Below are 25914 nucleotides of genomic sequence, written 5' to 3'. Positions count from 1 at the left end.
TCTAGGAATGGTGATTCACCATTTCCCTGGGCTGCCTGTGCCAGGGCTTGACAACCCTTTTGGAGAAGGAGTTTTTCCTAATATCCAATCTGGACCTCACCTGGTGCAACTTGAAGCTGTTTATTCTTGTCCTGTCACTTGTTGCCTGAGAAAGGACACCAACCCTCATCTTGCTGCAACCTCCTCTCAGGTGGCTGTAGAGAGCAAGCAGATCTCCCCTGAGCTTCCTTCTCTCCAGGCTGAGCCCCCCCAGCTCCCTCAGCTGCTCCTCCTCAGAGCTGTGCTCCAGAGCTGTTCTAGGAGGACTGTTATCCTGTCTCCATAAAACCAAGCGCATCCCGAGCGCCTTCCTGTCCTGGCACCCGCTGTTCCCTGTCTTCTTGCATTTCCTCCATTCACAAAAACCCAAACAGCCCCACATAGCTGGCTCTGAATCCCTGGGCTGTGTTGAATCATGTGGGCATCAGCCACACTTCTCCCTGACTCACAGATCCCAGTGTGCTGGGTGAGGGTCAAGATGAGAACGGCAATAAACATCCTGGGAAACTGAGCCTGCATCTCTTGGCATAGCCAGAGACTTTTTTTTCTTTTGGCTCTCAATCTACTCTTAAGGAGCTGCTTTCTCATAAATATCCCATCCTTTAGCACCGTCTGAGCTGGAGAGAGGCTCCCAGCAGGGTCATCCTGTGCTCTGCTCTGCAGCAGTGAATGTAGAGCAGAGGAGAGAGCAAACTCCGGGTTCAGGGACAGCCCAGTGCCCCAGCAGAAGTGTCCAGGTAAGGGGTGCATCCCTGCTTGCGGGGAATGGAGGAGGAAGGCTGCCTTCCTCACCCTCAGCCCCTTGCTCTGAGCCAGCCAGGGGATGCAGGGGCACTGCTGGGTCCAGCCTTCCCCATCCTCCTCAGAGCCTGAACATTTAGGCTGGGTGGGGCCTTGCCGTGCAGGCAAGGATGGGAAAGGGCTGGGGGGAGCAGAAGCAGGAGCTCTGCAGGGCTGAGGATCTGCTCCTGGCAATTGGCCCAGCCTCGGGCTTAATTAACAGTGGCTTAAAGGGCTGAAAGGTGGGAAGAGTGCTGCTGCTGCTGCGCTGGTGGTGGGGAGGAGGAGGAGGTGGGGTGAGCCACAAATAATAATTGATTCGTTTAGGGCAGTGTCTTGCCTGGACTGAATTGAAAGGACTGTAATTAGTTGGTAGCTGCTGTGGCCACCTCCTTGCCTGTTGTTAGCAGAATGAAAAGCCAGGGTCACTCCGGCTGGCTGGTGGCCTGGGAAGTGGCTTGGGAGGGATCTGTGCACCCATTCCGCTCTGCGCTGCAGGGTGGTGGTAAGGTAGCTGGGGACTTGGTGAAAACCCCCAGAATAACCCACTTTGGTTATAAAGGTAAGGATAGAATTAAGAAGGGATGCAGCAGCTGGGTGTCATGGGGAGCTGGTGGGCTCTTGGTGCCTGGCTGAGCTTGGGGCAATGATCCCACAACGCTTTTTACAAACTTTCTTCTTTTATCCTGCTGACCCAGACCTGGTCCTTCCTCTTCCTCACCCAGCCAGCCCAAGGGCTCCTGGCAATGCACCCATCAGGGCCTGGGCCAAAAACAAGCCTTGTGGCCCTTCAGGCACTGTAGTGCCTGCAGGGTGGGGAAGTCCTGGTGAGGTGTTGCGAGGCTGCATTGAGGGAGAAGCCCTGGCCTAAATGAGTTAATGATTTCTGTAATTAAGAGCTTCTTTTCTTCTTTTTTAAAATTTTTATTCTTTATTTAAATGCCTCAAGCAGTCCTGGCTGCCCCACAGCAGGTGTGAGGGACATGGCAGTGGCCACTGTGTTCGCAGAGCAGATTGTGGGTGAGGTGGATGAGGGAAGAGCATCACAGGGACTCAGGGTGTCTTGTGCTGCTGGCTGGAGCCGTGGGTGCTCTGCTTGTGGAAAAGGCAGGTAGAGAGTGTCAGAGGCCTGGGGGAACTCTTTGGCCTCGGGGTTCAGTGGGAGGACTGGGGGAATCCTGCATGTGAACAACTCAGAGGGTGTGCTGTGTGCTGTGTCCTGCCCTGCCTGCTGGTCAAAGAGGGCTTGGGGACATCCCTGGGGATCTGGGGGTACCCTGTGTGTGCCAGGAGGGCAGGGTGGGTTCCCTGAAGGTGGGTGGGTGGGCAGCCCCTGCTCCCCCACCAGGGCACAGCCCAGCCCAGGAGACCCTGAGCATCCCTGGGTGACCTTGGCACACGCATGGCTGTAGCATCAGCAGTGTCCCCAGTCCTCTGCCCTTAAGGGAGTGCCTGGGGAGGGGGGATAGCAGGGTCAGAGACCCCCCCCTTCCCCATGGAAGCTGCTGCAGGGACACATCCAGCCCGGGTTGTTTACACCTCTCGTATGAGCCTGTTTCTTCCAGACAACATCGTATGTCAAAAGGAAAATACCGAGGTGTGGAGGCTCATCTGTATGCGAGTGAGCAGGAGGGCTCTCCCCGGGCACCCGCTGGCATCGGGCGGCTCCGGCGGGGAGCCGGGAGCCTCGAAGTGTCCCGGGGATGGGGGGGAGGATGATGCATGTGGCCGGAGAGAGATGCTCGGTGCGGGCTGAGGTGGGGTGGGGGGGATGCAGGGAGGGGAGCCACCCGTGCTCCCCAGTTTAGCCACTCACCCAAGCGCACCCGCGTGCTGGAAAGCCCTCTGCAGCCAGGGCGGGGGGGTGTGCGTGCTTCTGGCAGGGTGGGGGCTCCCCCATTGCCTTTGTTCCCTTCAGACCCACCCCTCGCCTCTGATTTTCCTTTGCGGCAGCTCCCGTGCTTGCCAAAAGAACGCGCTGGATGGAGCGAGGGAGCGAGCCGGGCGTGTTGCGCGTGTGTGCGCGCTTGTGTGCGCCTGTGTTGCTACTGACTTCATTAAAGCGAGCTGTCCCCGAGCTGCAGAGGCGCGGCAGCCTTTAATTTTGTGGCCCGGCTCCTGCGGGAAGCCGACGTCGCCTTGCGTGCTCCTGCCCTGGCAGCGAAGGGCTGGGCATCCCTGCCACCGCAGGTGCTGCCCGGGGGCTCAGCCCTTTCCGTCCCTGCCCGCTGCCCCGGCGAGCCGGCAGATGGGCGGCCAGGCTCCCGCAGGATGCTGAAGATGGAGTCGGGAGGAAGGAGTTGGACACTTGGCTCCAACTAGGCTGGACCACGCTGCAACCTGTTCCCCCGGCCGCGGCTGCTGCGCTGGGTGCTGTTCCGTATTGTGTCTTCCTTGGCGAGGGGGTACCTGGAAGGACTCGGATGGCAGCCCTTTCCGTGGCTGCTCTCTGCTCGCCTTGCGGCGGCGGGGGCTAAAAGGGGCTGGTTTGGGCTTGCAGGCAGAGCGGTGGGGAGGATGTGGCTGGGTTTAACCCCTCGCTTCTTGGGGGAAGGAGCTTAGGGACTGAGCGGCTGCGGCCTCCGCCGAGCACGGAGGGGGAGGAGGGCTCGCTGCCCTCCCCGCTGCCCGGGTGGCCGTTTTGGGGGGGTTCGGCTGCCCCCCGTGCCGTGCCGGAGGCGCTGAGCCGGTGCCGCGCGTTGCCGCCTCCCCTCCACGCGGGTCCCTGCTCCCCCGGAGGGATGGAGGAGAGACGGGGCTGAGCATCACCCGGAGAGGAGGAGGGGGCTGTGGTTGGGACTGCGCCCCGCAACCCCCTCCCTCTTCTCTCCCACCCCCCACCCCCCCGCCGCCTCGGTGCTGCTGCTTTGGCTCACCTGTGTGTTTTCTTCCAGGATGGCTCGCTTTGGGGAGGCAGTGGCCGGCAGGCTGGGCTCCGGAGATGGGGGCTCCGACCAGAACCGGAGCCGGCAAGGAGCTCCTGCCCCTGCGGGAGGGAGCCCGGGAGCCTTCAAGCAAACCAAAGCGCAGAGAGCCCGGACTATGGCTCTGTACAACCCCATCCCCGTCCGGCAGAACTGCTTCACCGTCAACAGATCACTCTTCCTCTTTGGGGAAGAGAACATAGTCAGGAAATATGCCAAGAAGCTCATCGACTGGCCATATCCTTTCTGCACCCCCTGCGAGCCCCCCCCTTTTGCTGCCCGGATTTGCCTCGGTGGCCGCCCAGGACACGTGCGTGTGGCACTCTCGGGCAGGTAAGGCGTGCGGAGAGGGGTGCCCCGGCCCCTGGGGATGCTCTCCTCACCCTGTTGCTGCTTCTCCTTCTGTCCTCGGCTCCCTGCCTGCTCCTGACAGGATCTGAGTCCTTTCTCCCCCCGGGGAGCCTCTCCTGAGGCTTGGATTTACTGGTCCCCCCATGCTGGCGAGGAGGGGTGCTCCGATCCCAGATTAGCCCCGCGTGCTTTGGGATGCTCTGTGTGTGTGCCTGGGGAGGTGGGGAGCAGTGGCCTTTTCTCTGTGCCTCAATGTCTTGTGGAGTTTTGCCTCCCCACCCCACCTGGAGCCACCTGGGAGCCTATGAATCTCCAGTCCCTGCTGGGTGGTGGCTCTGTCCCTCCCGTGTGTGCCCTCTTTGCTGCAGATCACGCCTGGCAGGGGCACAGCCATCCTCGCCCTGCAGCCCCCGGCCCCCCACGGTGGCTCTGGGAACTGGCTGCCCCCTCCCTGCGGCAGAGGGAAGGATGTTGCAAACCTCTGGCTGTGCCCCACGGCCCTTTTTGGGGAGGCTGGTGCAGGGAGGCATGATTTTATCCCAGGGACCCCTCTCCTAGGGCGGGGTGAAGGGTGCAGATCTCCCCCACTCCTTCCTCTGTTCCTCCATCCTTTCATACCCCCCACGCACCTCTCTCTCCTCCCACCCTCCCTGTGGGTGCCCCTGGGCGCCTTGGCTGCTGCCCAGCGCCACAGCTCTCAGCCCCACACCAACCTGGGCTTGGTGCCTGCTGCCCCCAGAGACCTCTCCTGGGCTTTGCCCCCATGGAGGATCTGAGCCTGAAAACTTCAGCTTTGGCTGTGGGAGCCTCCCTGTGCCGTGTTCTGCAGCAGTGATTCCATGCAGCTCCTGCTGCTGCCGCTTTTTCTCCCTGCAACTTGTTGGTTGAGTTCCCGGCTCCTCTGGCGGGCACGGGAGAGCTTTCCCTGGTGCCAGGCAGCAATGCCTTGGTTTGGTGCAACAGGTACCTCGGGGAAAGTCTCTGGTGAGGCCCAGGGATGCAGGACAGGTCACCCACCCTGCTGAGCATTGCCAGAGAATTGTCCCTTTGCAGCTCTGACATACCAGGTCAAGCCTCTGCCAAGCAGGAGCTGGTCCTGCTTGGGGAGCTGCGACATCTCCAGGCTTGAGGGGGTGACCTGGGCTTGAAGGGCTGGCTTGGAGGTGCTGAATTCCCTGTGGCATCCCTAAATCTACCCCTCCTGGCAGCGCCCACTGGGTGGGTGGCTGCGGGAGCACCAGTGTGGCGGCGAGCTTGGGGACACGGCAGCTCAGCGCGGAGCCCTGCAGGGCAGCGGCCAGGCCGGCTGCCTGCTTTTCCAGAATATACCAAATTATTCCTGTGCTTTTCCAGCGTGGCGTGGGAGGGCCCTCACCCCTCCAGGTTTTGTTGGGAGCCAGAAGGAATTAGGGTGCTGTCGCTGGCCTGGCACTCCCGGCGTGGGCTGGGGTCCCGTGCCGGCGTGATGTCTCATCTCCAGGCAGCCACTGTCTCCTAGAGACTGGAGCTCCACCACCACGCGAGCAAAACTCCCCAGCATTATTCTCCCCTGGAATTTGCAATGCATGAGGGAGATGGGCTCATTTTGTATTTTTTTTCCAGAAGTAAGTGACATGTTCCCGTGTGAGTGCTGGGAACAGGCGTGCTCCAGGCGCAGGAGCTGAGTGTTCCTGCCTATCCCCCGCCTGGCTGCCATCTCTTTCCAAGAAAAACACATCCACTCTGGATGTTCCTCTGCACCACTGGAGTTTTGAGGGCTTGGGAAGGGGCAAGGCCTGTTGGTGATGAGTTTGGTTAGGTTGGCTGGGCGAGTGGTTCCCATCCTTGTAGTCATAGCCTGGCACAGGCAGCTGGTGCCTTTTGGTAGGGCCAGGAAAACCACGTGAGCACCTCAGCTGCCTGGCCTGGAGCCCATGGCATTGCTCCTGGGTGAGGGTATTTTGGGGAAGTGAGCAGTGGATCTTGGCCATGGTCAGTAGGAGCTGCTGGCCTTGAGATGGCAGTGGGCCAGCCCTGGTGCCGCAGGTCAGGGTGGGCACAGCACCAAGGAAAGCCAAGGGGGCTGGAGAGGAGCACAGGGAGGAGTGGAGGCTCTTCTTCATCCAGCTCTAGTTGACTAGGTAATAGGGCTAAAAATATCTGGTGATTCAGGCCTGGATATCTGCTGGGTAACTGTGTAATTATAACCAGCAGCCTCTGCAGTTTGGCTTCCCAGTGTAAATAGGGATGATGCATGGAGGAGAAGGAGGAGAAATACAAGCAACTGGGATTGGGATGCAGCTCCATGGGAGGCAAGTCGTTGCCGAGTTCCTTGCTGGAGAGCCCAGTGCGTTGCCTCCACTGAAGCTGCTCTCTTAGGACTGGTACTGCTGAAACCATGGAGCAGCTGCTGTTTTGGCTGTAGGAACATCTCCTTCTCTTCTCCTTGGGAAATGCAGCCTTGTTCTCCTCCTGCTGATGGCCAGGCCTTTCACCCTGATTTCATTTGTTTGGCTGCCTGGAAGGCTCCAATTCAGTTAGTACATGAGATGGGCTGCAGCTCATCTATATCTGCTCCGTTCCTCATCCGCTTAATCACATTTGACCTGGATAAGATCCCTCTCCCACCCCAGGAAGGCCAGATGACATTGTGTGGCTCTGGCTGTGTCCCCAAGGACAGCATCTGGCTGTAGGCTGTCCACTGCACCTCCTCCCAGTGTGGCAGGGAAGGGAGGTGTCCATCAGGACCTTGCTGTTCCCTGTGGTGAGGGATTTCATCTATCTCAGCCCCTTTGATTACCAAATTTAGTGTTAGGCTGGCCTAGAGCAGCTGGAGTGCCCTCAGAGCCCCAGGATACATCCTCATCCCAACAGTCAGGGAGATTTAGCTCGGTGGGAAACACACCCAGGAGTGCCTGAATTGTTTTGCTCGTGATGACTCTCACTGTGTCCTGATGCTGCGCAGGCAGTTCCCCTCGGGGACCCTGGTGATGTCACACCCCACCTGGCCAAGCATCTCCTGTACCTTGCTTTTTCCCCCAGCCAAGATTCCGGCAGGTCTCGCATTCCCAAGGGAAGAGCCTACGCCATGTCGTGCCATCCCTGGGCAGCTCCATCCTTGTGCTCCCCAAGAACATTTCCCCCCCTCCCCACCCCTTCCAGGCTGTTTTCTGTGCCCTCCATTCATCAGATTTCAGAAGGTTTTTTTTTTGGGAGGGGCGAGTAGGTGTAATGGCAGGTCCATCTTTTTGACAGCCGGGGAGAGCGAGGCTGCCTGTCAGATGGTGAATTTAAACAGAGGCAGCTGTTGTCATGGTGATGCCAAGTTGCATCCTGTTGCTGTGGCAACCAAAGTTAAAAAACTGATGTTAAGGCAGGAAAATCACATGATGTGGTCCTTTTTTGTTTAAAAAAAAAAAAAAAAGGGAGGAGGAGAGGAGAGAGATTTGATTTCCAGGGTGAGGTGGGGGAGAAGGAGACGCTTCTCCATGGAGCTGTTTGCACGTGGCAGGCAGGCATCCCACATCCTGCATCCCGCATCCCTACGGGAGCGGCAGCAGTGTGGGCAGCTCTGCCCCGTTGGACTCCTGGCTGTCACTGCCTTCGGTTTAACCCCTGATGGAAACCGAACCACCGCATTTTGGAGCTGTGAGCAGCCACGGCTGTGACTGCAGACAGTGATCGTGGTCTCTCCTGTCCATGCAGTGGGGTTGAGGCAGGCTGGGTGCTCCTTGCCAGCTGTGCAGGGACACAAGCACAACCCCAAGCCATGCTCACTCTCCTGAACCTCTGTGTAACAGGCATGCAGGAGCTGGCTGGTGTTCAAAGCGCAGTGGGAGGATTTGGGGTCTGGACATCACTTTCTGTCAGCCCCCCACAGCATGGACGGGCTGGGAGCACTGGGTGGCAGGGTGGGATAGGGGCAGCCAAGAGGAGCCATAACTCTGTGGATAGTCTTATCAGTGGGGGAAAATCCCTTGTGTCCTCAGGGACAAGGCAGGGAAGTGCTGTGGGGAATCCCAGAGTTGAATTAGGGCCACTCACAGGCTTTGCTCTACTTGGCACTTTTGTTTTTTCTTGGAAACCAAAAACCTCACTTGCCCAGAGAGGTTGTGGACTCCCAAACCTGAAAGTGTTCCAGGTCAGGGCAGGGCTTGGAGCAACTTGGGATAGTGGAAGGTGTTTCTGGCCATGGCAGGGGGTTGGAACAAGATGACCTTTAATGTCCCTTCCAACCCATACCATTCCATGATTCCACAAAAACAGCCTTGGAGAGGAGGTGCTCTCTTTCCTGCTGGGGTGTGGAGCTGAGAGGAGGAGGATTGAGGCATCCTAGGGGTGGATGTTGAAGAGGTGGGCTTTTCTTCCTGTCATGCCGTGTCTGTGTGGGAAGGGCAGCGGTGCAGGGATTGGGACCAGCAAGATGAGGTCCACAGGTGTAGGAGCTGAAGCTTTTTCTCCCTGACACCTGGGGAGCAGGGAAAGCCCCTCAGAGCAGCAGGCCCCAGGGAGGCTGGGGGAGAGGTGGGAAATGGAGACATGAGTTTCTAGGAGATATTGGAGCTGGGCTGGATGATGCAGGCAGGGAGAGGGATTAAATTAATCCTGCTTTTTTGGTGGCCAGATCCTACTGGAAGTTAGGGTTCCCCAAGGCCCATGTGGCCTCACTCCTCTGGCTCCTCTGCTCCTTCCCCACCTGCCTGCCCAGGAGTGGGGAGAAGGTGCTGGGAAGTGGCAGGGTGGAGGGGAGCTCTCCATAGCTCCCATCCTTGCCCGCATCTGGGGAGGGATTTATCTCATATCCCACCTCCTGCGGAGATTGCGTCAATGTCCCATCAGCACCATAAATCCATCTCCGAGGACTGGAGCTGGCTACACTCCCTACCTTAGCAAGATGGGTGTTCTGGGTAGGCTGGTTTGGCCTTCTGGCTGGGAAGGGAGGCGAAGAGGAAGGTCATAGCTGGAAGCAAGGATCTGCCAGCAGCCAAGCATCTCCCTGACAGACCCACCAAGGAGCTCCAGCTCCAGGCCTGGGGTTAGCCCTGCCTGCTCCAGGTGATCTGGGGATGCCCCTGTGGCCTGGGGTCGCTGTCCCCACCTCAAAGGCACCGGGAGGGAAGCGTGGAGCTGCAGGTGTGGCATGCATAGGGATTGGCTGAGTTGCTAAGGAAACAAGTCAACGGTGCAGGGGAGAGAGCATTGGGTAAAGGAGATAAATCAATAAGAAAACCTATTTTTATCGGCTCCCTAATGATCCTCCAGGAGAAGCCAGACGGAGGAGGAGAAGGCTGGAGGGAGATGGGCTCTCATTGCTGGGCTTGGAGGGAGAAGACGGCTACTCTGCATTTTGGGTAGCTGGAAGATTGTGTAATTATTCATCTGATGAGGGAGAAAACAAAGCACTGATAGAGAGGATTGTCCAATGGGCTCCAGCCCTGACTCGGAGGATGCTTGCTTGGCAGAAGTAAGGAGTGGGGAGAAAATATCCCTCAGTTCAGCCAGATGTTCTCACTGTCCCTTGGGAGGTTTTTTCCCTCTTGGTCCCTCCAAACCTGGCTGGAGCCACTGGGGGCTGGTCTTCATGGGGCTGATGTGTCACACAGCTCTGGATGGGATAACCCAGACTCAGCTCCTCAGGAAACTGGGCCAGTGGGGTTTGGAGAGCTGCTTTTGGCAGTGACCTCGTGCTTAGGTCAGTGCTTTGGGGAGTGATTACCCTTTTACACTCGGCCAGGTTGGATGGGGCTCTGAGCAGGAGGTCTAGTGGAAGAGTTTCCTGTCCATGGCAGGGGGGCTGGAATAGAGATAATCTTCAAGGTCCCTCCCAACCCAAACCATTCCTTGATTCTATGATATCTGCTCACCCACATGCCATGCACTTGCTGGAGGCGGAGCGGGAAGGTGGTCCTGTGCTGGGGTGTGACAGATGTGCATTGTCCTTGTGCTTTGAACCAGATGTTGCAGCCAGCAAGGAAAGATAGGGGCAAACTGAGCCATGATAAGTGGTCCTGAGCCCCCCAGGCCCTTCTGAGCAGGGCTCCCACACTGCTGCCTTTGGAGAAGTTGGGTTTTTCCCACCTGGGTGTCTCTCCCACGGGAGCAGTGCGGGATGCTGGGCGGGCTGAGCCGCGCCAGGGCGGACAGACGGATTCTCCGCGCCGTTCCCACACTTCTCATCTAGGCAAATGTGCCTGGTGCCTGGGGAGCTGCTGCCTCGCCCCACTAACACGCTGTTTGTCTCTTCAGCCGGTGCTAATTGCTCGCAGACTTTCAGGAAAATGATACAAAAAGATCCCAAATAGGCTGGTGGCGCGGGGCCAAGCGCCGCGGGCGGCTGGAGCGTGCGGCCAGAGGTGGGAAGCAGGGAGAGGATGTGGCCTTTGCCGGAGCCATGCAGTGAAATACTGACTTGGGTTAAGCCTCAGAGGAAAACTTCTGGAGTCTGGCCCCCCTTCCCAAGCACAGGGAGCGGCTCCTGCTCCGTGCCTGGCTGGCAGTGAGGTCCAAGCTGGCAGCAGGGAGTTCTGCAGCCTCTCTCTTTGGGTTTGCCTCTAAGTTAGCGACCATTAATTTCACTGAGTGGCCTTTTAAACGCCTTGGCCGAGTCTTTCCTGGCTCTTCTTCCTACCAGGCTAAATACATCCCAGCTCCTGCAGGTTCTCCTTGGCTGCCTGTCCTGGCCAGCTCTCTGGGGATCTGCTCCAATGCCCATCCCTGCTCCCAACTTGCCAGCGTGCCACAGCGTCACTGCTGCTGGGCTCACGTCATGCTTTCCCGTTCTTGTGGCTGGCACTGGGGTGTCTTCTCTTGCCCGTGGGCTCAGGGCCACAGGTTGGAAGCATTTCACTCTAGTGGCCAAGAGGCAAAGTTGGAAAAGACAAAGTCACCCCTTTTTGCTGGAGTGATGGGATGGGCGTTGGACACCTCCTGGCCTGAGACATGAACCAGAAGGTGCTGGGTCTGGAGAGGCCTGGTGTAGTGGGGAAGGGCTTAGCTGGCTTGGAATGGTGGGAGCGTGGATGATTCCTTTATGGGCAAATCCATCCCAGGTGGGATCACATCCCCTTTCCACACACACGAGCTTTGGGAAGGTGGCAGTCCTCTCCCAGCGTGGCTGCTGGTGCCAGGGATGACAGTAATAGAGCTGTTTTGGCACGAAGGGAGCAGAAGCAGGGGTGTGCTGCCCACTGCTGTATCGCTCCACATTTTGTTATTGAGGACAATGGGGCTTTTATTGTGAAGAATTGGGAAAGATGGATGGGAAGTTGGAAAGATATGGCCATCCTGTCATTTGGAAGTGCTTTGTTTTCAGAGCTCGGCAGTGGGCCAGGCAGGAGGAGAGAGTTCCATGTCCCTGCCTTGATCCCATGAATCAAAAGGCAGGAGGGAACTGAGTTTGGGGTGCTTTCCTGGGCACCAACCTGCCCTTTCCTTCCTCGGGTCCTCACACACCGGCAGCTGCTGCCACTTGTCCTGGCTCAGGGTCACTCCTGGAGAAGGGTGTGTAAGACCTAGACATGGATGTAGGATTTAGGATGCTCACAGGGGTACAACCAGATCCTGTTGACAAGGTACTGCTGCCCCTTGGGGTCTTCCTGAGGTGTGGCTGAGCTGGGATATGTCCATAGGGAGTTTCCACCCTTCCTGGACTGAAGCTCAGCCCCAGGTGCCATCAGTGTCATGAGCATGCTCAGCCATGTGTTCTGCAGCTCCCTGGGCTCATCCTGCTGCCCACAGGGTGGGCTGATCCAGGTCAGATCCCCAGGACCTGCAAAGGATGCCCCATCCTCCTCGGGCTGTGCAGATGGTCCCTCCCGTGGGGATGTTTTAGGACTGAGGCTGTCGATACCCTGTGACACCTCCCCTTTCTGAGCCCCATCTCCTGCTGATTTGTGATGGAAAAGAGAGGAAAACAGGGGCATGTCAGCATGTGCCATGCCAGGGACAGCCTCCTTGATACCACCAAGGACCACACCAAACCTTCTTCCAGCCTGGTTTTTCCACCTCAAATCTTGTGTCCATCTTCTGGTCTCCCTACCTAAGAACCATCTCTCTCCCAAGGGAGTTCTCATCCCAAAAAAGACTCTGGAACCCTATGAACTTGGGAAGGAGGTGATGAGGCTCAGTAGGTCCTGGGGGCTCTCAGTTCTCTCGTCACCCCTGTCATTTCCAAACAGCACCAGGGTGGTTTCACCCTCCTGCCTGGGAGCAGTGGAGGTAGAAGCTGGGCTGTGTGTGGATGTTCCTGTCAGGAAAGTGGCAGCAGTGGCCGAGCAGGTGATATGAAGGGTGGGCTGGAGGGTTGGGGTGTGTCACCCGCCTGTTCTCTGCTCCTTAACTCCCTGCCACTCCCTTCGAGTACATGATCCTGGCGACCATCATTGCCAACTGCATCGTGCTGGCCCTGGAGCAGCACCTCCCCGAGGATGACAAGACGCCCATGTCACGGAGATTAGTGAGTACCAATCCTACCAGGAAATTTCTTCTGGTTTCAGGGTAGCAGGGCAGGTGGTTTCCTCTGGGACCAGCTCCTCCAGCCTTCCTGAGGCTGCTGGAACACATTCTTCCTTCATGGAAAGAGTTCAGAAAGGTTTAAGCCCCTTAAGAAGTGGGGTAGGGAAGGGCCGGGTGACCTGAGTGTGTCATAGCCACCCTCTTTTTGTTTCTGAGGTTGCCCCTGGCTGAGAAAGAGCTGGGAAAGCTCCCAAAGGAGATGAGGGATCTGGGGAAGGTGGGATGGGACATGAGTTGGGTCAATGTGAAATGCCTGGTGCTGTGTTTGTTCAATCTCCCCCTCTCACTGGGTCACTGATTTCACTCCGGCAGGAGAAGACAGAGCCCTACTTCATTGGGATTTTCTGCTTCGAGGCTGGGATTAAGATCGTGGCCCTGGGGTTTGTTTTCCACAAGGGCTCATACCTGCGCAACGGCTGGAACGTCATGGACTTCATCGTGGTCCTCAGCGGGTGAGTTGGGTGCTGCAGGGTCAGTGGTGGGGTTGGTTGGGTGTGGGGGCTTGTCCTGGTCAGGACATGAGATCCAGGACATGGGTAAAGACCCTGGTTTGCTGGTGCTGTTTCTTTGTCCTGATGAGGGAGGGGAGGGTGGCTCTCTGTGCTGGAGGCGCTGTGTTGGCTTTGCTCTGGTCACTGATGGTGGAATGATGTTCCCTATTGGGTGAAGAGAGCTGGCTCTGAGGCCACCACGTCTAGCTCTCCTCATTTGGTGGCCTGTCACCCTCCTGAATACAAGGCAAGGTGAGGACAAGGTGGTGGCATGAGCTGATAAGCAACCAAATGTAATGTGGGAGAGATTTTGGCCAAACCCTTCATGGGGAGGGGGAAAATCTCTTCTCCTCTTGCCCTCCCAAGCACTTTCCAGGCTTGCCCTGTGGGTTTTGGAATGAGGTCTGGGTATGGTCACATTCCCAGGTGATGCTGCTCATCATCCCAGCACGCTGCAGTGTGGTAGCACACAGAACTTCACGGGTGCTGCTTGTGTCACTGGTGGTGTCCCCAGCCAGGGACATGGCCTAGATTTGAGTCCTGTTTGCAGCGTGCTGGGCTGTCCTGGTGACACAGAAATGAGCAGGGGCGTTTGGGCTTGTGCTAGCCAACACTGGCAGTCAGCTTGAGCAGAAGCCCCCAGGGTGACCCCCTGGGCCCTTCTCTGTGGGGAGGGCAGGTGGATGCTTGGATTGTGGCTATTTCTTTTTGCCTGCTGATGGAAACATCATGCTCAGAGGAGCTGGTTTGATGTGTGCAAAGACATGGTGTCTGTGGGTCTCTGAGTGCTCCATGAGCAGCTGCCGGGCGGGCTGGGAAACTGAGGCACAGCAACCAGCTGGGATGCCTGGGGTCTCTACAGAGTTTCCTGCTGCACAGTCCTGTCTCTTGGCCTGCAGGGTGGTGTCACCATGTGGGATGTGACACCTGTTTGGGTGTTGGAAGGAGGAAGGGGAATGCTGGGCCTGGTTCTGCTGGGGTGTGGTGATGGATGCTGCCTGTCCGTGGTGGAGAGGTGCAGGTTGGGACTGGGCCTGAGCACGGTTGGGTACACTTTGACTCCCTTGGTCCAATGGGGACCTGGATGGCCTTGCTGGGGAGTGGGACCGTGTCAGCTGGGAATGGAGGGTGTGCTGGCGGGGGGCTGATGCTTCTGGTGGGCAGCAAACAGGCGGCCTGTGGGAGGTGCAGCCTTCACACGAGATGCTGCTGCTCTCCCGCGTCTGCAAAGCCTCACAGGAAGGGTTCTGTGCCTCCTGGGCTGGGCAGAGGTGACAGGCCCTCACATCTCTGGGGACAGCATGGGACACACATCGGTAGCAACAAGAGGTGCTCTGGGCCTCACGGTGCAGCTGCAGTTTCTGGGGGCTGGGAAATGCCCATCACCTGTGTCCCCACCGGCCATCCTTTGGGCTGTGGGCCAAGGGGAAGCAGTGGGCTGGCAGGAGGGGCTCACTAGGGACTCTTCCTGCTCTTCCTGCCCTCGCCACGGCTCTGGGCAAGCTGCTGTAAGCGAGCCGGTGCTGAGTCAGCACTCGGTAATTACTCACTCGCAGAAGCCTCGCCAGCTCCTCTCGGTGCCGGGCTGAGCCGGGCGCAGTGCCAGGGAATCAATTGTCCGTGAAGGGCTGCGAGCACCGCGCCGGCCACCCTGACAGGGGGTGCCCATGTCCCCCCAGTACTGCCAGTCATGGGGAACAGCCCTCCAGCATCTGCTCCCCCACCCTCACCCCCCTGTCATCAAATCAGGATGTTTGCCCCAGCAGAATGGAACTCTCCCCTAGGAGTGCCCCTTCACCTGCTGGCTTTGCCTGCCGGTGTGGCCTCGCCAACCTTTTGGGGCAAATTCTGTGGTATGATGGCTGGAGGAGGCAACCCCACGGATTTTCATCCTTGGCTGGTTTTTGGGGTCGCTGGGGCCACCTGCACCAGGTTGTGGGCTCCTCTGTTGTTCATGTCCTCCTCGTCCTGTGCTGTTCAGCTCTTGCATTCGCCCCATGGTGCTGCCAAAGCTGCTGTTCCCCGGTGCCGTGGCTGCGCTTCCCTTGCAAGAAACTCTTGCCTGTTTAATCTGCTGAATTATTGGCAAATTCCTGCAGCAAATAATCCTTGGCTGGCAAATGACTTGCAAACAGCTTGTGGGAGAAGGTTTGCACTTGGCGCTCGTTCTGTGTCGGTTGCGTAAGGCGGGCGGTGGAGCCGGCATGGGGGACGTGTGCAATCGACCGGTGCCTTCGGGATCGCCTTTGCGGGCTCAGACTTTCTTCCTGATGGATGTAAAAGTACCTGGATGGAGTTTTGGGAGATTTGATGGTCGTGGGGATCTTGTTGTGGCTTATCAAGAGGCTGTGGCTGTGATGATGTTGTGAGCATCAGAAGTGCAGGTTGCTTTGGGATGTGCTCAGTGGGTTTGGGATGCTGGTGTATCCCATGGTGGGCCAGAGAAAATATCCATGTGAGTAGGACCCACCCTAGGATCCATTCCTGAAGGACCCAGAGGGACCCAGCATGACACTTGCTGGCCCTTGCCCCTCCAGTTGTGACATAGGGCATTACTCCTCATTTCTGGGCTTATTTTTTGCCATGTATCTGATGGGAGAGGCCCTTAGTGCAGGTGGCACTATGGTCGCAGACACCACGTTGGGATTTCCATGAGCAGTGGGATTTTCTGCACCCTCTCCCTGGTGCAAATAAGCCTAAAGTGGGGCTTCTCCCATGGGCAGCCTCCTGGGACCCTGTGCAAGAATGGATGGCACTGACTAGGGTTCAACTGGTGTTTGCTTCTTGTGTCAATAAATTAATTTTTTTTCATCTCAGTGGAAATCAACACCCACCTAAAACTCCCTGATGCTAAAGCTTCCACTGGGGAACTAATAGTCACATTTGTAAACCTGCTCTGTTTGTAACCTGTGGTTTCTAAATCATCACTGCTGCCTGAAAAAACAGCCTGTTCTCCCCCAGCTAAAAATAATTTTATCTGGAAGCATGCATAAAATACCTTTACTTGTTTTGAGGCAGAACCAGGGAGGGGAACATCTGCGATTCCCCTGGGGTTTGGGGATGATCACCTTGTCTCTGCATGAACCAGAGCTAGCTAGGTGCTGAAGCTGGACTTGTGACCTGCTTGATGTTGTGTGACCTGGACCAAAAACAGGGAAAATGGCTCAGAAATGGTCAGAAAAGGCAGAGGGAGGTTGGTGACCTCTTAGTTGGTGGTCCTGAGAAGGTGAGGCTGAAAGAGCTTCTGCCACCAGCAACTGGAGCATGAGCTCCCTGCTCCCTGGGTGCCATTGGGATAGAGTAGAAGGACCCTATAGCTGCCTGCTTTGTCCTGTACCATATTTGATGGAATTAGAAGGGTTAAACTCCTCTGCAAATATCCAGGTGGGTGTGTGCTTCACACACTCCCGTGCCTGAGCATCATCAAAACACCATTGCCTTTTTTTTTTATAGCAGTAATACAATAACACATGAGAGGTGAAGGGGTGGGGGAACACTGCTAACAATGGGGAAAAAATCCAAACGGGAATCAAAAGGCCCTTGTGAAGTTGTGCTGCTCAGGAGCTGGGGAAGCAGCTGCTGTGAAAGCTGGATAAATACGCTGGGGTCACTAAAAGGAAGCACTGCCGTCAGGGGTTTTGGGAGGGTTTAATAACAGCTGCTACACCTGGGTGCCTTTTGTGAAGCCCTTGGGCACAGTGGTTTTCATTAAAGGGTTTTGTGGGGTGGAGTGTGGCAAAGGGAAAGCAGGAATGAAGGATTGCTGGTGCTGCCTGCTATGCCCTTAGCAAAGCCAGAACCAACCCAGAGGGGCACCAGCCTGTGCTGGAGGAGGAAAGGCCTGGCTCTCTGAATCCTGTCCCAAAATCCAGTGTCCTCTCCCTGCAAAGCCAAGCAGCAGCTGTGAGCCTGACCTCTCTGTCTGACCTCCCAGGGAAATCCTGTGCACAATTGTGCCCTGATTTCCTGCTGTGGCTGGTGGGAAGCAGAACAGAATAGCTCCAAGGAAGGTGTTTCCTGCTGTGCTGCAGGCTTGCAAGGTGAGCCCAGGGATGAGGAGGGCTGGTTGGCTTTTTTTTCTCTTTTTGGTGCTGCCTGGATTTTGGGATGACTGTCCTGGAAAGTTTTCCCTTTCACAGTTCCTCCTGAGCTCCCCCACGGCAGAGGCAGGGACGCTTTGCCCTCTGGTATTTAGTGCACCTCACACAACCCAGCTCTGTGTGTGTGGGTGCACTTTTCGATCTCGGAGTTCCGGAGACAGAGGGGAGCTCCTCGTACAGTCACTGGCAGCAGCTCCTTCGGGGAACTTTGCTATGTTCCATGCCCTGGTGGTTTGGGATGCTGGCCCCACAGGTGCCTGGCACACCGTGAGAGCACAGCCGGGCTGGGAACAGGCTCTTCCCACAGCGCCCACACCACCTGCGTTTCCCTAGTCCAAGGAGTGCAGTGCAACTCCAGGCGAGGAAGCTTGGGGGAGTGGATGTGAGGCTTGTAGAACAACAAGTGCTAAATCAGAGCACAAGTGCAGCACCCTGACATGCTTATCCTGCTGTAGCCTGAGACATTACAAGGAATATTGTCCTATAGGGATAAACCAAGAGACAGCCCCAGGTCCAAAAGCCCAGCAATACTTTGATCACACCAGGCAAGACTTCCCCTCCCTGTTTCCTTCTTTTCCTTTCATAAATGTTGGCAGTATCCAACCTGATGCCTGCGCCCTCTCCCACCCCTTTCCCAGCTCTTTCCTTTCAGGACAATTAGTAAAATGTTTGGTCTTTAGTTTGGATGAATAATTAATTTCCCAGCTTGGTGAATGATTCATGTGCCATATGCCACGGCCCTGGGACGCGCCCGACACCGGCACCTTGCACAAAGGGCAGCACAGCTTCCCTGCCTCGGCCAGGGGACAGGCTGGGTGTGAGGGAAAAGGCTGCTGGGGATTGGGGTGGGGATCCCATGGCAGGCAGAACTCCGGCTCTGGCTTTGGGGGAGACAGGCATCCCGCCTTCTCCCAGCGCAGGATCCAACCCGCGTGCCGCTCACGCGATTCCCGGCTCCATCCTTCCTGGCTCCTCTTCCCCGCCGGTTGGTTTCCTGAAGCCGCAGAGTGAGTCAGTCCCTCCCACGTGGCTGCTGGTCCCCAGGGGCACTGCCTCCCCTGCCAGGCACCCCTCCATGCCCTGCGCTCCCCAGGGGCTCCTGCTGCACCCCGACACCTCTGCAGAGCTCCTGGTCTGGGGTGAGGCCCTCGTTGTCCTGTGTGGTAAAGCTTTGGGCTTCTTTGCACTGGAACAAGAGTTGGGGGTATAAGCCTGGCCTCAGGGAAAGGCCAATGGGTTATTTCCACCTCATCCTCACGTGGGAAGGTGGGATCACACAGGGGGATGCCCTGGGGTCTCGTACACTGGCTTTGGTGTGAGCTCAGACAGGTCCTGCTGTGGCACACACTCTCCTGGGCTTTGTTTCTCTGTGGGGCCAGCTCTCCTGTCTCCTGGCAGTGACTTTAGGTTTCCACCAGGTCCTGTTTGTGCAAAAGCAGTTTCACCAGCACCATCTCCCCCTGCCAAATCCTCTATCTGCTGAGAGGCAGCGCGGGGACAGAGGCAGGAGGGAGATGTGGGGTTTGGCCAACCCGCAGGGTCCAGAACAGGGAATGCTTTCTCATGCACCAAATCCTGGGGGCTTCTCCAGGAAGCAGTGGCCTTGGGGGATCATTTCACTCCCCAGATCAAGGGCTGGTAAAGGCAGACTTTGTCCTTTAGCCTCATCACAGCATGCAGGGAGTCACTTGTGCCCATCCAGAGCTCTCCAAGCTGCTGGGAAGGGCGGGAGCAGGAGCTTTGCAGCAGCTCAATCCACCTGGGTCACAGCCCCAAAACCTAGAAAGAGCAAGCCAAGGTGATGGAGGCTTTGACGTTGCTCTGAACTGTGCCAAGGGCAGGACTTGGCCCTGGTGTCGCTGTCCCTTGGTGTCCCCAAGGCTGTGCTCTGCTGTGGCATCCTCAGGGTGGGTGACGTGATCCTGCTGGCCCTGCCTCGAGCCAGGTTTGGACCCAAGAGCCTCGAGTACCTCCTGCTACACATGATGCTGTCTGCAGAGAGGGCAGGGCTGGATTCACCCCATTGATTCACCCCCAGAACAGGGCAGGAACGGGGTGAATTCATCAGGTAACTCACTTTCTGTGAGCCATTTGACCAGTGTATTAATTATGAAGTAGTCTCCCTCATAGAGTCAGGTGGCAGTGCAAGCCTTCAGGGGCCTTTCCACTTAATTATAAATATTAATTTGCGTGCCAGCCAGCACCCTGCCTGCCCCAGATTTTGGGCTGAGATTAGTCTGTCTCAGCTGATGCCTCTCTCCACCCTTTGCTGGGACAGTTTGTCTGCGTGAGCTTCAGCACTGTTCCCTGAGGGGAATGCTTGAGAGGGGCTCAATTTGGGGTGGGGGGATCAATCGAGGGTTGGTCTGATCATTTTGGGGGGTCAGCCTTTGCTTGGGGTCTCTGGTGTGAAACTGTTTGCAGTGTCCCTTAGGGCTGAGGGATGGGATGGGATGGGATGGGATGGGATGGGATGGGATGGGATGGGATGGGATGGGATGGGATGGGATGATGGGGATGGGAGCCCAGCAATGCACAGCCCCTGGCACAGGCAGAGGAGGCACGATGGGTGCCCGAATTCAGTGCAGGGGCATCAAGCATCCCTCATGTTTTACTCTCCATGGTCCCAAAGAGCAGGGAATCATTTAAAATATGATCATTCTTGGGTTTTTTCCCCTTTTTTGACCCCTGGGTGAAGAGATCTAAAGGTGCAGGTCTTCAGCTGAGGTGAGGGAGTGTTTTCTGCTCAGCTGCTCTGAGCTGGAGTGGTGCTGGGGGCTGAGCCTGGTTCTACTGAGCCCCAAAGCCTGCAGGGTGGGGTGGCCCCAGTGGGAGCTCGCCCTCCTCCCTGGAGCCTCCAAATAAATAAAATCAAATAATCGTCCTGGTTGCAAACACAAAGCATTGGATTATTATTTTTTCCTCTCCTGAAAGAGTGTTTTTGTCTGCTGGTGATTGCTCACTATTCAATTATACTTTGGGGGATTAGCATATATTTCCCATCCTGCCTCCTCTCTCATTTGCATCCTTCCAAAAGCTCCTCTCTGCTCTTTTCTCCACCTGAAGTCTCTCTTCCCCCTTTCCTCTGAAGTAAAAGTAACCCCTTTGCCTGGGTGACCTATAAAAACGCCTTCACTTTTTTTTTTTTCTCTTCTTTTTTTCCTCCAGTACATATGATGAAAAGCATGAGATCATTGGGATTTTTATAGCCTAGATCTGGCAGGTTTTTTCAAATAACTTGGATGGTGAGATGTAATTTTAGTTTGGGTCCTTGCCTAAAAATAAAGAATAATTATTAGCACATCAGACGTGGATATTGTAAGTGATCGAAAAGGGTTTAAATTGTTCTACAGATACTGGAGCTGCTGCCCTGTGGCAGTACAAAGCTGTCATAGCCTGAGTTCCATCTCAGGAGCTGTAAGAAACCTTAATTCAGAAACAGGGTGTTCTGGGTGAGATGGTTTAAAAAAAAAATCATAAAAGGCATAATTAGAGGGTTATTAAGGTGAGATGCTGAAGTCTGAAGCAGCAAGGTGTGTTTTGAGCATTGGATTTGTAATTAGCCAATAATGTGACAGTGGTGTCTGTTCCTACCACAGAAGGCTGGTTATCCAGGAGAGAGGATGGCTGTAACTTGCAGCCACAGAAGGGCTTGGGAAAAGCAGCCAGCAGCCAGGCTAGTGTCCCTGGAAGCTTGGTTAGCTTTTCCCAGCCATTTTCTGAGGTCTAAGGATGGCCCGGGGCTGGGTTTGCTGGGAGCAGCTCCAGCAGTGTGCTGTCCCAGTGCCTCTGCCCTCACCGGGAGCTCCGGCTGTGCTTGCAGAAGGATGTGCCAACACCTGTGTCACAGCAGCGCATCAGCTTTTTGTCACCGGTCGGGTGACAGGTCTGAGTGCAACCGCCTCGCTCTGGTGATCTGTCCAGCCCTCCTCCCCAAAGAGCTCGTGATGTCCCCTGTCCCCTGGCGAGGACAAGGAGCATGTCACCTTGCCACAGAGGAGTCCCATTCTTAGCAGCTAATTTAGAGCGCGGGGAAGGAGTGCCCTGAAATCGCCCGAACCTTGCCTGGAGCCTCAGCGCGGCGGCTCCGGAGCCCTTCAAACAAATCTGGGTTAGCCGAGGACTTTGCAGCCGGGTGCTCCTCCTGCCCCGGGGACGGGAGAGGTGCTCAGGATGCGGCTCCACCTCCATCGTGTCCGTTTAGAGCCGGATGAGCCGTGGTGAGGGGAGAGAGATGCCCATCCCAATCCTGCTCTGCTGCCAGGAGCCTTCCGGCTGGGCTGCCCACGGGAGAAGGGCTGGAGCTTGCATCCCCCCCCAGGAGCATCCTGGAGGTGCTCAGTCCTGGCTGGGGGCAGCGCTGGGGCTGCAGCTGCCCCTTCGGGAGGCTGGTGGCACTCCAGGGGTTGGGACACGAGGAGCAAAAGCTCTCGTGGTTTCCAGTATGATGTTGGCACGGTGTGTCCCCTGTGCTGGCATTTTGGGGAGGGCTGGGATACCCTGCTCCCTCTGGCAGGGTGTGTGACAGGGCTGGAAGTGACGGGGCTCTTCTCCCTCCCTCATGCTGCCAAGTGGCCGTGCTTTATTGTACTTACTGATTTTGATCTTACAACCACTTAAACAGCGCAGCTCTCCCCAGCCTCTGGGTGCTCCTGACTTAATTAAGTCCCTTTTCTGCTCTTCTGTTAGCCCTGTGGGCAGCAGGGGCTGGGCACAGGCTGGGGCATGGAGACTGTGTGGAAAGGGCTCGGGGGGAAAGGGAAAGTACCAGCAAGGGTTAAATATCCCTGTAAATATCAGGGGTAAGCAGTGTGATACACAAAGAGTGGTGGGCAATGCATCCCAACTGCTGCTGGGGCCAGGCTTTGACCCCTTGTGCTGGGGCAGGGAGGAAGAGGAGACTGGGAAAAGAAGCTGAAACAACCTGGTTTGCAGATGTGGGAGCGTTTGTGCTGCCAGGGTATCCTAGGAAACCCAGCCGCCTTTCTGGAGGGACAGGTTGGTACCTGCTGTACCTCAGGGAGAGGGTGAGAGAAAGAGTGCTAATTGCTCAGCGCGCCAGAGAGCTGCTCTGGCCTGTAATTAGATGAATTAGTGGAACAATGACCCAATTTCCCTCGGTTTTTGGATTGCTGCAAACAACCCTGAGGTTGCTGCCTCCCTCTGTCCCGTTCTCCTCCCCATCCCCTCCTCTCCCACCCCCTGTTGCTCTACTGCAGCTTCCCTGCTCCTTGCCCAGCACCTGGGGACCAAGCCTGGATGGGAGAGGGTTCTGCCAGCATCCCTGAGGCACAGCATCCCTGTCCCCAAAGCAGGAGCAGGGGCCCCAAGTGTTCCCACTGCTGGACTCGGTGTGCACCAGCTCCCTTCTGCCCCAATTTGTTTTCCGGAGAGGGGCTTGAAAAAAATCTTTGTGTTTTAAAAGAAAGCCTCTGGAGTCCTTCCCGTGCCTGCCGGTTGCCTTCCAAGGTCATCAAAGTTTCATTACTATAGATTTTGGAATGTGAACGAGGTTCTCAGCTCCTTCTCAGCAATCCCAGAGGTGGGACTCTGAGGAAGCTCCATGTATGGAAAAAGCCAGGGCAGCTGATGGCTAGAAGTGCCACAGGAGCATGGAGGGGAGTGACTCACAACTCTGGGGCACTTCTGGTCCAAATGCCACCTTCCTAGAAGGGAGGTTGGTCCTGTGCAGCTGGGATGAGCGCAGTGTTGAAACCCCAGGTGGGATCCATGGGTGGTGTGTGGATGTCCCCAGCCATCCTGGTGTGTGGGGGACACTGATGGGGGGCTGCTGGGGTTGGAGGGCCCCATGGTGGCTTTGGTGCCAGCATCCACAGGACTCGCTGGCACGTGGCCTTTGGGAGATGCTGAATCTCTGTACCTGCCTAGGGACACAGTGTTACCTGGCATGGCAACATGGCTCTGAGGTGGCCGAGGGCTTTCCCTGGGGTAACTCTGCTCTGTCCCTGTGTGCCCACAGCATCCTTGCCACGGCTGGGACACACTTCAACACCCACGTGGACCTGCGGACGCTGCGGGCCGTGCGTGTGCTCAGGCCGCTGAAGCTCGTCTCAGGCATTCCCAGTAAGTTGGATGCTCCTGGTCCTCCCCCCAGGGTGTCTGTGTCCATCCCTGATGTCCTTGGAGTGAGAGGGGTCCTTGTGCCACCTCATGCCACCTCTCCATGTAGTGGGAACTCAAAGGTGGCAGCACTTGGTGTCCCCGGGTGGCACTGCCCTCTGCCCGGCCTGCTCTGTGCTTGGCAGAGCCCGCTGGCAGCTCTTCTTCCCTGACCAGAAGGCAGTGGGTGGATCCTTTCAGGACTGGGGTTTATTCAGGGGAGATTTCTTGGGTTTTTTTCCTTCTTTTTGTTGCAAGATTTCATCTGTTGGCACGGGGATAAATAAAGAAACTAGGCTGCTGTTGGCACCGGTCCCCGTGTCCCTCCTGCCCTGGGCACCGGCAGTGCTGGATCTGTGCCTTGGGGGCAACGAGGGGCACAGAGCTGCACAAACTGTGTCCCACCAAGTCCAGGTGGGGCAAGGACAGGCAGGACAATAGAGAGAGGACCATCTCCAGAAACAACCTCTCCTGGAGCCTTGCTCTGCAGCTTGGCTTTCCCTCCCCTGGGATGGTGCTTTCCTCCAGGATCCTCCTGCCCAAAGGGATCCTCCTGGCCGTGCTGGCCTCCTGCATCTCTCTGACTGTCCATCCTCTCTGCTCCCTGTTTTCCTGTTCCCAGAGGTGGGATGGATGTGTCCCTGCTAAGGGGTTTGCATCGCTGTTCTGAGCTGTGCCCTTTCTTTCCTCTCCCAGGCTTGCAGATTGTCCTGAAATCCATCATGAAGGCCATGGTGCCTCTCCTCCAGATTGGCCTGCTGCTCTTTTTTGCTATCCTCATGTTTGCCATCATCGGCCTGGAGTTCTACAGCGGCAAGCTGCACCGAGCCTGCTACACAAACAATTCAGGTGGGGCAAGGGCTCTGCACCCTCTTCTCACCCCACCAGTGGAAAAAAGCTGGGATGAGCTGTCCCTTACCCCTGCCTCCTTTGGCTCTCTGCTGTGTGCTCGCAGGTGAACTAGAGGAGCTGGACCCTCCCCACCCATGCGGGGTGCAGGGTTGCCCCCCGGGCTATGAGTGCCGGGAGTGGATCGGTCCCAACGATGGGATCACGCAGTTCGACAACATCCTCTTCGCTGTGCTGACCGTCTTCCAGTGCATCACCATGGAAGGGTGGACCACAGTCCTGTACAATGTGAGTAGTGCTGCGCTGGGGGCTCTCTGGGGGTGGGGATGGGGAGCTGGAGACAGTGTTCACGTGTGCTGGAAACTCGGAAGATCCAGAGTTTTGTTTGTCATGGGAATGGGGTTGGTCCTTCCCATTTGGGCAGGAGATGGGGGATAGAGGAGGGAGTTCCATGACTCCAGACAAAGGGAGATCTAAGGGCTTGATCTCCATTTCTGACTGGGTCATGCAGCTTGTTGCAGAGAGAAAAACCTTGTGGACATGTCCTGCAATGATCCTCCAGCTTGAGGGCTGTCCCTGGGGAGCCATCCTTCCTTCCCTGCTCCTCCTGTGCCCCCCAGGGCAGCTCCATGAGAGTGGATATGTTTTCTGGGCACTGCAGACCAGAGGATGTCTGGTGGCCTAGGAAAGCCCTAGAGCTGGGCTCAGACCCCTTCCCTGGGGCAGGGTCAGCATTTCAGCATCCAACAGGCAGCTGGGATCTTGGTGCTGATGGAGCAGGGATTGGCTGGGCTGAGTTCCTCTGGTTTGCAGCTGCTGGAAGCTGCTGATGCCCAAGCCCTTGGGGTGCCCAGAGAGCAACATGGGGGCAAAGCTGAAAGCAGGAAAAAAAGCTCCAGGCGATCCCAGAGTGCAATATCGCCGTGGGCGACTGGCCATATAAGCATGTTTGAGTTTGTGGGCTAGAAGCAACCGTGCCTGTTCTGTTCCCAGCCTAATTTCAGCATCAATTTTGGCGTCATTGCACCGGGAATGTTTTTATACCCTGGTTCCCATAACGCCCGGAGATTTGCAGAGTGGCATTGCTCTGCGGGAGGCAAATTGGGTGGCATGTCGTGGGGAAACTGCTTCAGGAGGGTCTCTGTCATCGGGGGAAAGGCTGTTTTTAAACCCCAGGCCAACATCAGGCTGTCAGCATTGGGGCTCCCCTTTCTTGGTCAGTCTGTCACAAGGTCTCTCTGGGGGTGCAGGGTGGCATGCATGGAGAGATGGATTGTGCAACCTAGACTGGGGGAGAAAGGGGAGTTCATTGCAAAGGCTTGACCTTTCCATGAGGATTTGGTTATCCTCTTCCTAAAGGAGATGGCAGTGTCAGGATCTTGCTGCTTCAATGGGGGAATTGGGCAGGATTGAACCAGCTGAGTGTTCAGACCAAAAAAACTCAATTTCCTGCCTGCTGCTGGTGTGTCAGTGGGTTTAGGGACTTTAACACAGCACCTATTGCCCAGGTATAATTGAATGTATCAGGGAAGGTGATTTTCCAGTGCCCTGGGCAGCTCCTGCTGGATGCCACTGTTGTACACAGCCCGTGCATGCCTGTGGCTGGTGCCAGCCACCTGCCCTGAGCCTTGTTCTTGTGTTAATGACTGTCTCCATGCAAATCCTATTTCCATCCACGCTCCCCCTTCCCAGCCTTTAGCACCTGCAGCAATTAGCAGCAGAACTCCCTGTGCTGGAGCCCTGCTGGTGGGGTGTGAGGGGATGGGG

General features: G+C 56.6%; 1 protein-coding gene across 17 annotated transcripts in view; it reads left to right on the top strand.

The window, feature by feature from the left end:
* CACNA1E (calcium voltage-gated channel subunit alpha1 E) overlaps positions 1 to 25914 on the top strand; it is a 129576-nt gene that overhangs the window by 33902 nt on the left and 69760 nt on the right. For 16 of the 17 annotated variants that reach the window (XM_085068560.1, XM_085068559.1, XM_085068557.1 and 13 more), the window contains exons 3-8: positions 3714 to 3980; positions 12423 to 12528; positions 12900 to 13039; positions 23159 to 23262; positions 23995 to 24147; positions 24254 to 24435. In XM_085068560.1, coding sequence (XP_084924686.1) covers positions 3714 to 3980; positions 12423 to 12528; positions 12900 to 13039; positions 23159 to 23262; positions 23995 to 24147; positions 24254 to 24435 — 952 coding nt within the window. Of the gene's footprint in view, positions 1 to 2794; positions 3190 to 3713; positions 3981 to 12422; positions 12529 to 12899; positions 13040 to 23158; positions 23263 to 23994; positions 24148 to 24253; positions 24436 to 25914 lie in introns of those variants that run through there. The other variant, XM_085068570.1, reaches the window with a different exon arrangement.

The sequence above is a fragment of the Lichenostomus cassidix genome, chromosome 8 (assembly GCF_008360975.1).
Source record: "Lichenostomus cassidix isolate B80296 chromosome 8, HeHo_3.0, whole genome shotgun sequence".
Taxonomy (NCBI): Eukaryota; Metazoa; Chordata; class Aves; order Passeriformes; family Meliphagidae; genus Lichenostomus; species Lichenostomus cassidix.
This window is presented reverse-complemented; position numbering and strand designations above follow the sequence as displayed.